We start from the raw sequence: 14,414 nt of genomic DNA on the forward strand, positions 1-14,414 counted from the left end.
TACTTGTAAAGTACAAGATCGATAATAGATAGTGGATGGCGTGCCGGGAGAGCAACAGGTCCCCGAAAACAGCGGTACCAACATTAATGCAGTATAATGATTTTAATTTTCCGTCGCGTTTGTTGTAAACTTTGTAAATTAAAAAATTAATAAATGAGAGTACACTGTACGAATCTGAAAATTAAAACTAGGTGTCCAAGTTATTAAAATTAAAATATTATTGCAACTTTTATAGATTTATAATTTTCAAGTGGTTCTGGTACTGGAATGAATGATTATTGTTTTATTACATTAATTTCTTGTTTATACAAAAAAAACTATTCTAATAGAGCCCAGCCTGAGTGTAGGTTATCAAATGGGTCATTTCACTGAACGCGCACACGGGTTGAAATATGTCTCGGCAGCCATGTTGTTTACAATTTCATGGAAAATAAAAATGCTACGTTACTTTTCCATGGTAAATATTAAAATGTTATGTCTAAAATTAAAATTGGCCAATTTAAAACAGTGATATATTTGACAAGCTAAGTTCAGTGATGATAACACAATAATATACATTTGAAAAATCACGGAACAAACGATAAGTGTACAGCTCTGGATATGGCGGCAATGCGCACATATTCCATACCTATATCGAATTCAGTGGTTATTTCACTTGATTCCGTATATGTATATTTTGCTTGCTTGTCGAGAAACGCGCCAGTAGGTAGGTACGGCTGTGCCAGAACATTGTCGGGAGTTGCACCCGTAAAAGTGTACATTATTATTATGTACCTAAGACTACCGCAAAAACGATTTATTATATTATTACAAGCATAGATCTCGGACCCAAATGAAAGTCGTATTTTTTTCTCCTTTCTCTCCCTCTCTTGGCTCTTCCGCACGGTTGTTATATTGTTTCCTTTGGCAGAAAACTTTACCGTGGATGCGCCCCGGTAATCGGAAACCCCCTGTCGCGAGCAATATCATTATTTCACAACAGAGGGACACAGTTTACCCGGCCGCCCAAAAAAAAAAACCTATACATTCCGCGCCCTCCTGGACTTCAAGCAACGAGTGCTTCATTGTTTTCAATGTGTGTATATATATAGATTTGTTTTTTGTTAAGGTTCTCTGTTGTAGGCCGTACATAAATGTAAACCGAAGAAAAGGCACTGGGGAGCATACATAACGATTCTTTTTATTGTTATTATTATTTTTTTTTATCTACGTTATTAAAACACACGACGACTGTAATTAATGTGTGTAATTGAATTTAATGTTTGTACACAAACACACACCGAAAGAGCGGAAGAGCAAAAGAAAAAAAAACCCTTCTGACAAACATTGGGTTTCTTAGTCGCATTTGTTTTCACTTGCTGTTGATCGTTTAACGGATTAACAGTTGCCCTGATCTCTGGCTATCTTCTACGACGTTTGTGTTTCGAGACGTTCATTTTAGATACACGTGTACTCTAAAACCGGCTAGAAGATATTACAAAAAAAAAAAAATTATAATTTAAATATCAATTTAATTCGTTTACACGTTGTTGCGGGAGTTTTTATAATATCATAGTTGAGTTTTTCGATTACAACGCGTCATATAGGTATTGTAAATGATAAAACAATGGCAGCAAAATATTGTAAAGATATATTTCACTTCCGGTCCGATTATTTAAGATCCCCGGGATAACGATAATTACTTTTATAGCCGATACGAGCAATTAAACAATGCTGGTTTAGAGTCGTTGCCGACGTTTTCTTTAATAAAATATAAACAAAAGCGGTGCTTTTAAATTCTGTCTTGTTTTGTCACGATTTTATACCCGACAAATCATACCAACAAAATGTAAAGCGTTTGCCCGAAAAAATTGTACGGTATAGGTGTATACATAGAGTATTTCTATACTGAGGTCCATTATTACGGTGGTTATATTTTGTTGTATAGGACCGGCGCTAATGCTAAGCCGGAATTCTAAAAGTTAATCGTCCGGACCGAAGAAGTGAAGAGGTACACTTAATTTAGCCGACATTGGAGTAATAAGAATGGTCGCCCGAAAACCATGCGAGTCGAGAGCGGTGTGCGCAAATTCAGGTTAAACATCATCAGTTTTTTTTTTGCTTTCAAAGTGTAGTAATAATTATAGGTTTATAAAACGCCACCGGAACAGAGTGGTCGGCCACATCCCCTCGTCGTCTCCATAAAGTAGTCTCGGCATCCTGAGTGCTGCCACTTGAATTATTCGCATTGAAGGACTAGTCGTTTGAAATTTGTAGTACCGCAAACGCGTGATAGCCATATTAAGTGCGTAAAAGAACTTGAAAAACGCGCGTTTAATTTCCATTCCGGCGCGCAAAAGCAAGCACGTTGCATAGTGTATATAATTGATCACAAACGCTTTGTTAATAATAACGTGACACCGCAGCTGAATTTGTGTTGTCGATGGAAAATTGTTGGTAATTTTCATTTTAAACTTTCACACGGGTCAAATGCGCCAAGCCCCATTTCCAGCAAACGGTAAGTAACAGTACAAACATCGATTCACATAGACCGCATCCGAGTGGCATATAAATCTGAATTACTGAATAAAATAAAAATAATAATAAAACAAATACTAAAACAGGTTACTCAGTACGTTCGTCCGTAATAGGCGATCGCTGCGCACGTGACAGAATCATCATAGTGTAACTGATCAGTTGGAAACATATTTTGTTTTTTTTCTCCAGAAAACATCTCGACGAAAGCGAACGCGCATTTTATCTCATAAATAAATAAAAACGGGAAAATGACGACGAGGGAAAAAAAACAGGTCCAACACCAATGGCGCACGATAAGTTATAAAAGTTTTAAAGCTGCATCGGGCATCTCGGCCGGGTGTAATCTTATAGTTTGTGTATTCCGATCGAACGAGACGACTGAAACATGATCCGATTACGTTAAAACGGAAAACATCCCGTAAGCTCCTTGCACAACATATTCACCTAATTCGCCGCTATGTTGTTAATTTGTAATCGGAATATTCCTTCTTCGGGACGAGTGGTGTATGTAAGTTGTACAATCGAAACCAACCGTAGACATCCAAGACGATAGTGCCACACGGTTGATGATACGTGGCGGGGGCTTAGGTCTGCGGTTTGATGGGGTTTTATGTTTTTTATAATAAATATTATCGTATAATACCCTAAAACTAATACATCGTACACCCGTCCCCCAACGGATGAGTAAGCAAAGTTGATTCGAATAACAATATTGTTTATTAGATTGATTATGTATAATAATAGAAAAACACCGACTAGTTAAAAGCGTTCAAAATGTTCGTTATACCTATCGCGCAGTGCTACACAATAGTATGTGAATCGCATCAACATAATTGACTCGACAAAACTTAATACGGGTAAGTACAATTGCTTTATTTAGAAAAGCTCAAAACTTCAAGTAGGTAAAATAATTATTTTACTATTAATAATTTTTACTATTCAGATATCAACTATGTACTTCTTTTTAATCTTTATTTTGTGAAATATTATTGCATGCTATATATTTTTTTTTTTTGTAAACATAAATAATACTTAAGTTTGTTGTTAAATGTTAATCTGTTAAATTTTTGTGTTTTGGGCTAACGCCCGTATTGTAAAATAAAATTAGAAAAATAAAAAAATAAAATATGAAAGGATTAAAATTTTCTTATTTTCCATATTTTATTAGATAGACGAAATTGTATTATAAGCAACTAGAGTAAACCCTATATTTTATAATTATAATGGTCGAGAACAATAGTGTGCACCAACAAACGAGCTAATAGTATATAATTTTAGATATATTTTTTTTAAATTTATTATTACATTTTCCCCTTTGTTTGAAAAAACTTAAAAGTAAAAAAAAAATGAAATAGAACAAAAGGCTTCATTTTGCTATACGACATCAAAATCTCGAGCATGCGTATCATAAAAATATATAAAAAAAAGGAAAAAAGACTTTAACGAATATTACACAGGGTCGTTCAGGGTATATACATTATATACCTACTACTGTGCAGTGTGCGTTTCGTTCGGACAAAATTGAACGCACAAAAGGTCTCAAATTAATTGTGTTCCATAGAAATATCGCGAGCTTTTATTTTTAAGACCCGCACACATTCCTTTTCTCGGAAAATAATTAATTTTATTCTAAATTGTTGTGCCGTCAAATGAATTTAATAAATGCTTTTATTTAGAAAAAAAAAAGTAGAAAATTTGTTAAAAACGAAATTAGTGTAGAACAAAAGTAATAATACAAGCACTTAAATTAAAAGAAAATTAATTAAATAAATTATAAAACTAAAGAGCTGGAATAAGGAACTATCGATTAACAGATAATCGATACATAACTTATCTTACACGATTTACACTATGTTGTATAATATTTGTTTTTCATGTCAAGTGAGTAAAATATTAGCATTAAAATATAATTATATATTATATACATAATAATGGCTATTGTAAATATTTGTCTGAAGGATTTATAGTGCAATCTATACAGTAGGTGTGTCGTTTTTGTAAAACTGATGAGACCGATTTAATATATTTTATATAACTGTAACGTATCTTATACAATTTAATATACTTACATAACCAGATACAACTAACGATTCTGTTGACTATTTATTTTAACGTCTTTGTCAGACAGGTTGCGTGCATGTATATGATAAATTTAATTAAATGTGTATGCAATGTTCTTCGGTAATTAATAATAACCATAATATAGTACTGTGGAAATTATACTGAAAAATGTTTCTGCTGGTGCGAGTTCTAACATTTAAATATTGATAAATACACGAGAATCCAATGGGCTTCATGGCATAACTATAAAGACTAATTATAAAACATTCCGAACATCATTAAGACAACATGTCGGTTTCACAGACTGTACGAAAACAGATAGCTCACACGGCATACATTTTCATAATTATATCACAGATTAGATAAGTCTGGCTAGCACAGACCGTCGGGAGCATACTACCACATTAAAAAAAAACGTATTTACAAACTTAGTCACAATCATCTCTAACCCCAAAGCAAAATATAGGGTCACCCTTTATACGAATTGTTAATACTATTTTGGAAAGATAACACTCGAAAACTAAGTAAATATACCGGGCGTACGCGTTGAGGTGGAATTTAATTTATACGAGTTGCGTTTGGCATAGAATAAAAAAAGTTTTTGTAGGTACTCCATTTGGATAGAGCGTTGGTAGATAAGCATACAGAGTTGTCGAAACTTGTTGTCCCGTTCACCTTGCCAACGCAAGTAATGAGCAAAGAGGTACACAAAAACACTTACACGTGTTTCGTGTAATCTGTTTTTTTTGTGCGTGTGGCAAATGGTCAACCAAACCATCGTAGGTAGGAATGCAAACATGCTGTTGATTGTGCCCTCCGCTCACAATACTATCCAATTCAATTACTCTAAATAGATATTACAAACTATACTTATTTGAATTTTTTTTTTTTTTTTTTAATCCAAGTCTATACTTTTGGTTTAACACCAATTTAGCAGTTAAAAGATTATACGACCAGATCAAGAGACTTTGTTGTAGAAACTTAACACTGGGTTATCAAAAAAAAAAAAAAATGACAATTAGGTTGCCCATCTTATATATTTTGTTTAGTGTTTGCACCATCGGCTAGCCGCAATGAACGTGTGTCTTAATAAAGCAAGGGGAACTGTGGTTTAGGAAGCGATTCCAAATTGTAGACGAACCCTGCGGCTTCGAATGATTGTTATTTCGTGTGTGTGTGTGAGTCAATAACGATTCAGTTGGACGTAACAGATATCTTGTAACCGCATCTGACGGCTCCTCCGGGATCAAGTGGAATTTGTATGTATTTTGAAAAACACAATCCCTCGGAAATCACTTGTGCCGGGACAAAATACAGATTGCGGCATCATTACTAGGGTAAAATCAATACTTGAAATTGAAGTATGCATTTGATACAGTCCATGGTCCTAATGAGCATCTACGCTGTGCTATCTAAATGAATACAGCCATGTTTTGTTAAATTACATATTTTATTAAACACTTGAGGTTATTGAATAGTTGTATTCGAATAGGCTTCTAAACAATTTCATTCACAAGGGTGCGCACACCTTTGTATCGCAGAGCATGTAGCCAATTAAAACCATCTCATTCTTTTCAACAGATGACTCGACATCTACATTTACTTATATTATAAAAAAAGTCCGCTATGAAACAGCACTTTTGAGCAGCAATAATGATTCGCATACTTTGTCGGAAATAACACTTTATTTAAAAGGGTTATCCTGTTTGGGTTCCTATGTCAATACACGTTGTCTACGATTGTGCCTTACCCTGTGCTTTGGCGTGTTTCCGACTATACCACCAGTATCGTGTGCCCGTATATAAAATACGGGAAGATATTAACAGCAGTGCCATTATTATAGTGACAGGGTTTACAGGTTGTGTATTTTGTACGGACGGGTTTATCGTGGGATGCACGAGATAAGATGGCGTATCTCGCTTAGTATTCCGTGCGCTGTCCACGTGTGTTGTGAAGCAATAAAAACGACAGGGAAAAAAAACATTGGGGGGGGGGGATGGGGTGGACAAAAGCAATCGTTGACCGGGATTTGGACGCGATATTGATTCGAACGGTTGTTGTAATAATAGTAGTAGTAGGAATTGGCGGTGGTATTGCCAAAAATGCGATTTTGTCCGACGACAATTCAACAGTGACCCGTGCAACCGGCCAAAGGTTTCCCCGACCGTGGGCGTTGTTTTGTGTTGAGCTTGCGGATCTCCGAATAACGAATGCGCTGTCTGACGCGTGTCACGGAGGAGTTCGGGATCGATGACAAATTCTAAGGGAACGCCGCGGTGTATAAGGGATCAGCAATCTGACGTGAGACGTTTAATAATACACTAAAACACACCGCGGCGTTGGTCCGTCGACGTTTCACTCGGTGTCGTTGGATTGGCGCACGTACGTTTTGCGGCTTTCCGTTGCGCCTTCCACCGTCTCCACCGGAAACCCATTGTAATCAAACCCCCCCGATCGGTCGTCGAAAATAATTTTACGAATCTCATTTTACCACCAGGTCATCATTATACGGTTGGATCCAAAGCGGCGGATCGACGTTTGTTCGTGGTGTAGGCAAAACGTAGGCTTCTTTAGTGTGTTATATAGTTACGAATTTCGTCAGCAGCACAGACAGTTTTGGCGAAAGACCAGTCAATATGGATTTCGGTCACCAGCTATATCTAGTCCCCGATTATTAGTAGTACCGTTTTATTTGTGGGTGCCGTGTTTTCATTTTCCCGTCTACTACTAGTGCTAACGACATCCCGTCTCGCTCCATTAAATGTGTGACGCCTGTGTACTCATATAACGTACCGTCGTTTCCGATTCCCGGGGGGCATGTGATACGACCGACCGCGACAAGACGGCATGATTCTAAGGTAGGTCTATCACAAGGGGTTATCACACTTTGGGCAACCCGATTTCTTCCGTCCCAAACAAAAAAACGAGACGAGGAATTAATGAAACCCGCGCGAAAAGTTACAAGCACGTCGAACAATAACTTTGAGGGAAAAAAGTTCCGTTAATGGATTTAATGCGCCACTGTTATACTTAAGCGATGTTTTTAAATAACGCCGCCTAATGGACGGGTTTTTGTTTCCCTCAGTAATTGCGTAACCGACTTAATTGAATTATTATTATTATTACAAGCCGCAGCTTGTCAGTTCTTCGGGTTATTGCGAATCACAAATTATTTGCTTCCGGTAATTTCGACAAATTCCGTTCATGCTCGTGTGAAAATTATGAGCGTTGTGTATTTGATAAAAAAATATGAAAAATAATAAAGCCAATAAGCCCCGTCGGACTTACAATTGTGTAACAATAATAATTATTGTCGGTTGTATAATACAACAAACAACGCGTTCTTTGTGTCCTGCTCGGATCGAATTTGAATATTCATTTCGGTTCGGTTCCAATTAAAAAAAAAAAATAAATAGAACAAACGACGGTGGTCTGTAATTATAGACGTTGTTGTCGCTGTTGTTTATTTCGTCGCCACCGAGGAAAATAAAAAATAGCACACTACGTTCGTACTTCGGTGAAGTTTTTTTACCACAGCCTTGGTTCTTTCCATTGCAACAAATGCTCGTTCCACTGTATCGCGTGCGTGCCGCCGACTTTTCTCAGAGATACCCGCCCTTCCAGCGGTGCGCCTTCGGAATGCCCTCCCTCAGTTGAGTATTCTGCCCTCTGTTACACTTTGCCGGCACCGTTAACGCATCAATAAAACAATATATGATTAATTTTCCCGGTAACGCGACCTCGATAGAACCGAAGGGCCGTTTTTTCACTCATTCCGCCACATAACACACCGACGACGACGACACGACCACCCCGGACGGCGAGCGCTATATATAATATATCTTCCCCCTCTACTAAAAAAAAAATGGATTCTTATCGACGTCTTGTCCGACGGCTTAAAATACTAAAACCATAGTATACTGTAGATAAGCAATGAATATGGAACGACGGCTGGACGCCCTATTTGTAGTTAATTTTTCTGTCAATAAGGCTTTAGAATGGATTTCAAACGTATTTTTGCCGGTTCATCACATATATATATATATATATTATGTGTTATTCTGTCTGTAACTATGCCACACGTTTCGACCGTCCTTCCCACCGCTGGGTGACCCAAATCCATACAAAAATGTGTGTGAATATGCGTTGCCAATCATAACAAGGGCATTGTCTATCTGTAGTATATTTTTAATCTAAAACTCTAAAACATATTCTATTAGTTTGCACTACGATACTCTATTTTTGAACATAAATCGACGGTATATAATGCACAAATATCTATATAGAAGAAATGAGTCGTGTATAGGCAAAGACTCAAAGTTTTACTGTTAAAAGGTGTGTTGAATAATCTTCTTCTTCTTTGTAATCGACCATTAAGATCATACATTCAAACACAAATCTTGCCACTTCCCCCTATCTATCTATCGCTATGTCATGCCAAATAGCATTTGGGTCCAGCATTTGTACACCCTTCCTGACTTGGTCCTCCCATCTTAGTCGTGGTCGCCCCAGAGGTCTCTTTCCTTGTGGAGTCCCACATTGAACCATCCGAATTAAAGTTCCTTCTTTTCTCCATGCATGTCCTGCCCATTGGAGTCTCCTTTTTTTTGTTTCTCTAATTATATCAGGCATTTGGTACAACTGTTGTTAAATAATGGTAATAGTAATATACCAGTATGAATTTTCAAACAGCGTTCGTGTAAGATTTAAAAAAAAAAAAACTATAACGTATTACGAAATAGTAAAAAGGGAGCTCGCTGATTATTTGTAAAATGGCTACGCTATCATTTGGCAAGTAGTAGAAAAGAAATATGTCTTTAATGCCTTCTGCAAAACAGTATTTATTTAAAACATTGAAAACACGTTCTACGTTTTACAACTCACATACGCGTGTAACTGACGACGATTTTAAATTAAACTTTCGAAAAGTTTGTTGATAGAACAGCGAGTGGAATGATCCACAATTAACGCGGCCAAGAAAATACCGACAATACGTCTGGGTAAGATCGAACACGGTTTGTAAAACTAATTTGAAAGATCTCATATTCGTTGACGGCAGGCGATGAAAGCTTATAAGAAAATAACACAATTGGTATTTCGTTGGCGTGATAAGACATGTTAACCATCCGCACGACAGCGCTGTCATCAAAGTGGTAGTAAGCCGTTGCGATGACTGCAAGTGTCACATTACTACTCAGTAAGGTCGGAAGGAGAAGATATTGAAATTCCACGTTGGCAACACATCACAGTTAACGTGTTGATATGCTATTTTAGCTGTTGTCGTTTAAGTCTGTATAATATTGTACGGCGTGCATTTATTCTGTATGCTCTGACTAGACTAGCTCGTCGACTAGTTTTCATTTTTTAGACTTTAGTGGATTAGTATCACGTCCTAATGTTAACTATTCCCCAACCAGTTAGGCGCAGATGTAATCAGACGACTCAAGTAGGAGAGCAGAAGCGGTTATTTCTTTCTCTTGGATATAGTTGTTTACCTAGAGCAACTCAGAAAACAGAGAGAATATAAAACTGTCATCAATATTATTATTCTAGTAAAAACATCTCAAAATTTCCTTCGCCGGCGCAAGTACTCTTTATGATTGGTTCGGGCGTAAGTACAAATAGATGCATTTTCCATATCGCCGTTTTGTTTGCGTACGGTTGTTTTAATATTTATTTGCTTAGAAATAATAGTCTCGAAAAAAAAAACTTATAATAATATTATTCTTCTTCTTTCGAGATGCACACAACGACGTGCTTTGCGGTGAGTATACTTTTAGGGTTTCTCAGAACCACAAAAGATCGCCGGCGTTTCTTTTGTTTGCTTAAGTTGGGAAAATAATAATTGAAATTTTCAAATGATTTATTATACCTAAAACACGTCGGTAGCCAAAAATGTGAAGTATGCAATAATAATTACAACAATTTAATAATGGTTTGCTTCTCTCTGTCACTTTTTCTCTATTTCATTCTAAGATATTATTATCTTGTATGTGGATTAAATTCGGCGTATGATACTTGCTATTTCAAATGAATTAATGTTAAACATTTTTAGTTTCTACGTATCGTTAAGGAAAAAAACTAATAAACCTGTCAGTTCAGTTAAAATATTTGCTTGTCGCAATCTTATATTTATGTAATTTGTTTTTATTTGTTGTCTACTATCTTCTTTCGAACTCAAATTTTAAGTCACCGGAATCGACCGCTCGTACAATGATTCTTGCGTTGTAATTTTTTTTCTTCGTGGTCACAATGTGTTACTATGTACGTTTGTCTCCAATAAAAATAAATTACTCAGTGTTCAGTGTTCATCCAGTCGAAACGGATTTACAGCGTCCGGAAGAAGTATTTAGACTTTGTAAACTGCACATCACTGTTTTAATAATGACTTTAGCTTTAAAATAGTTTATTTTCTACCAGTAAGTTATGACCGTCTGAATTCAATTAGCCATAATGCCTTTAAGTTTGGATTATACCTACCGTTTTATAAACTTCTATACTAAATAATTTCAGCCCCGCTCGACATATTTCACTTAGTTAATATTTGTATAGTTTAGCTGTCTTGTTATTGATGTTGCTGCTGACCCTTCCAATTCACTTCTGTCACTGTTGAATGTGCACCGATATTCCTATACAGCTTCCTAACTTTGATAATATGTTTTTGTGTTTCCCCAAAACCTCTGTTAACATTACAAGCAGTTCCTCAATACGCACTCTAAAATTAGAATTTACATTAATTCCCTGTGGACTCTGAGAAAATATTGAAATATTTTGACCAGTGATTAAGTGCATTGGTCGTTAAAAAAAAGTATTTTAAACAAATCCTTTGTGTACTCTGGTAAATTAAAATCTGAATGGGCAATATTTTATCGGGTAATCCCGGTGAGCTTAGGTTGTCTTGCTGTAACATTGTAGGCCCAAGTCCTGTCTTAAGGCGAACATGTCAAGGAACCGATGATGAAAACACTGGAATGGGTCTGAGTACATAATATATATCCATTGACAATACACTTCACCTTTACCTCCGTGTCTTACCGTGTTGAGCCTTAGGAAACACGGCGAATAATATTATGCGGATCGCTAAGACGGAAAACGCTGCTGTAAAAGGGCTGCTGGGAAAAACATAACGAAAATTAATCACCCGATGATCAAATTTTTATCCGGCCCATCACACAAATTCATTTTTCTCGACTACACCGAATTCTGGAGTTTAGGATGTACAGAATTCCAATAACGTGCACGACAGACTTAATCCAGACAAATATTGTACGATCCGAGAGATTAAAGAAAGGAAAAGATACAAAAAAAAAATACCGGCGAACGCACAATAAATCGACCAGATGACAAAACCTCTCAGTGATCATATCTTTGAAAAACATCAAGTTCAAAAATCGTACACCGCCGGAACTGCTTCCATAAAGAGTTGCAACTGAAAATGTCAATCGACTGTCGTGAACTATTGTAATATAATATTAACGCAACGTTATATACATCATAATACATTGAGCATGTTTAATACAAATGAATCTAATTTAAAATATTTGAATGGACCATTATTTTGGATACATTTCTAGCTATTTTCAAAGTCAGAGAATTATTCAAGGGGAATTTCGGGTGAATATAATTATACTGAATAAATATATACTAGAATAGTGAATATATATATATATATATATATATATATATACTCCAGTCAAATATATTATATATTTTAATATTATTCGATTTTTAAATTATACAAATAGACATACGAAGCGCGTTTCATGCGAGTTCAATGCTTTGCGAATGTATCTCCAATAACAAAAGTATATATACTATGTAAAGGAAAACTTCAAATACCTATACATTTTATTATTGAAAAAATAAACCATTATATTATAGATATTTTATTTTACTGTGAAAAAAAATTCTGTTAATACATTGTGCCAGCATAAGGCCATATTTGGCATGCACTATGTTGGTAATATTATTATCGTATCGACTCGAACATCGTGGTATTATAAAATGATTATTAAGACAAAGTTATATAGTACCTAATAAGTCAAGAATTTTCGTTATCTAGTCATTGTTAAACACATAATACATATAGACATTACTATTAATTGTAAACTGGAACATAATATAATAACGTAATGAAATCAAGACGCTAAAATCTAATACGGAGCATCCCGCAAAGGCTTCTTAATGACGTGGATAAATGTATAAACTACAAAGGAACGCGCTCTGTTCCCAACAGTTAATCACGGCCATAAGAGTTTAGGTAACATAAAAAAAAGTCCTATCATAATAATGCTACTTTTAATTTTTTTTCCCCCGCCCAATCCTCAGGTATAATAATATTACAAATGAACTTAATTATTTAATAATATTTTAACGTGCAGTTTCTCAACCACGGTAAACGGCGGTCGTTTGTTATTTACCCGCAACGTCTCCTGGCTAATTAATTTAGAAACTTCTAGTTTTAGCTGCAATTAAGAACTTTGGTTTTAATGGGAATTCATTTTTGAGCGTTATAGGATTATCACAAACTTTAGCCGGCATACCTCGGGCTTTGTTCTAAGCGCACAGCACGCGTTGTAAACAAATACACTGTACGTGGGGGGCGGTTTTTTTAGCCAAACACCACACGACACTGAACTACAATATATATATTTAAATTAATTTTGAGAATAATAATTGACCCGATATATGTGTATAAGGGATAAGGAATTTCCAGCAAAATATCTCTTACCTTTACTGACGCCCGTGAATTTGTCCCGGAGCAAGTTGAGCTGGTACACCCGTCCGAATTCGCCAAACATCTCCATCAAGTCCTGTTCGTTCATTGCCCGGGGAATTTGTCCCACGAACATTTTTATGTAATCTGGTTCGGGTTGTTCGACGTCATTGTTACTATCGGTACACGACGTCGGAATGGACATATCAGAGTCACTGCAAACAAAAAACACAATCATCCACCGCCGGTTAGTCGAAGAGCATCACAATTAAACATAATACCTATTTACATTATTTGGTCGTGTCATACATAAAACCTTTACAACTACGCGACACCATCTACAAAGTATACTATTATCGTAGAAGGCGTTTTTAAAGAAAGGGTTCGTCGTTGAAAACGGTTTTCACGCGATTTACAATATTAGTTCTTAGGTATTCGATTTGCATGTCAACAGCGCTCTGGAGGAGAAAAGGCGGAGAGAGATATTCCGTTATTGTTTCCCGGGCCGATTAAAACGAAACGTTTTTGCCATTTCTCGGGGGCGCATTACAATAGCCATCGTTTTATCGGGCACCGGCTACATATATAATACAATATACATTGTACATTGTGAACGCCTGTCGCGCTACCGCATCCTTATCTGCCCGTACACACTCCAGTACCGAAATTGCATATGCATGAACGCCTCGTAATGAGCGAACGCCTTCGAAATCGCACCGAGCTGGTAGTGCCCGAATTTTGCCGGCCGAACGGGTCCGAACAACACAAACGTGTCACTTGTCACAGCAGACGTTATTCTCATTGTCATCGCTTCATAGCACACATATTGTTATTATCATCATCATCTTCTCGACTGGTCATAGCGCATTCATAACGGCGTGCGCATAATAATAGGATTTCCCGCGATCAAATTTAGTAAGAAATAAAAACGTTTAAAAAATAAGCATAAAAAGCGTTTAAAGTTCGAACAAGCCGGGCTGGAGATAGAAAGAACTAATTAGGCAGATAACGAGATGGAAAGTCAATACAAAGATAACCGTTTGAAGTCATAGGCCACAGCGGATGGACAGAGTGGACGTAGATCTCAAAAGAACAAGAAAACACAATAGAAAAAAAGCAG

General features: G+C 36.4%; 1 protein-coding gene across 13 annotated transcripts in view; it reads right to left on the reverse strand.

The window, feature by feature from the left end:
* The window catches only part of LOC126847014 (CUGBP Elav-like family member 1), a 118,946-nt gene that overhangs the window by 63,992 nt on the left and 40,540 nt on the right, over positions 1-14,414 (reverse strand). For all 13 annotated transcript variants that reach the window (XM_050586952.1, XM_050586960.1, XM_050586949.1 and 10 more), the window contains one exon: positions 13,310-13,509. In XM_050586952.1, the coding sequence (XP_050442909.1) occupies positions 13,310-13,509 (200 nt within the window). The remainder of the gene's footprint in view (positions 1-13,309; positions 13,510-14,414) is intronic.

This window comes from Adelges cooleyi, unplaced genomic scaffold, assembly GCF_023614345.1.
Source record: "Adelges cooleyi isolate 19-005CV unplaced genomic scaffold, UGA_ACOO_1.1 ACOO_flye_CR_arks_rails_tigmint_CR_PRNA_9, whole genome shotgun sequence".
NCBI lineage: Eukaryota > Metazoa > Arthropoda > Insecta > Hemiptera > Adelgidae > Adelges > Adelges cooleyi.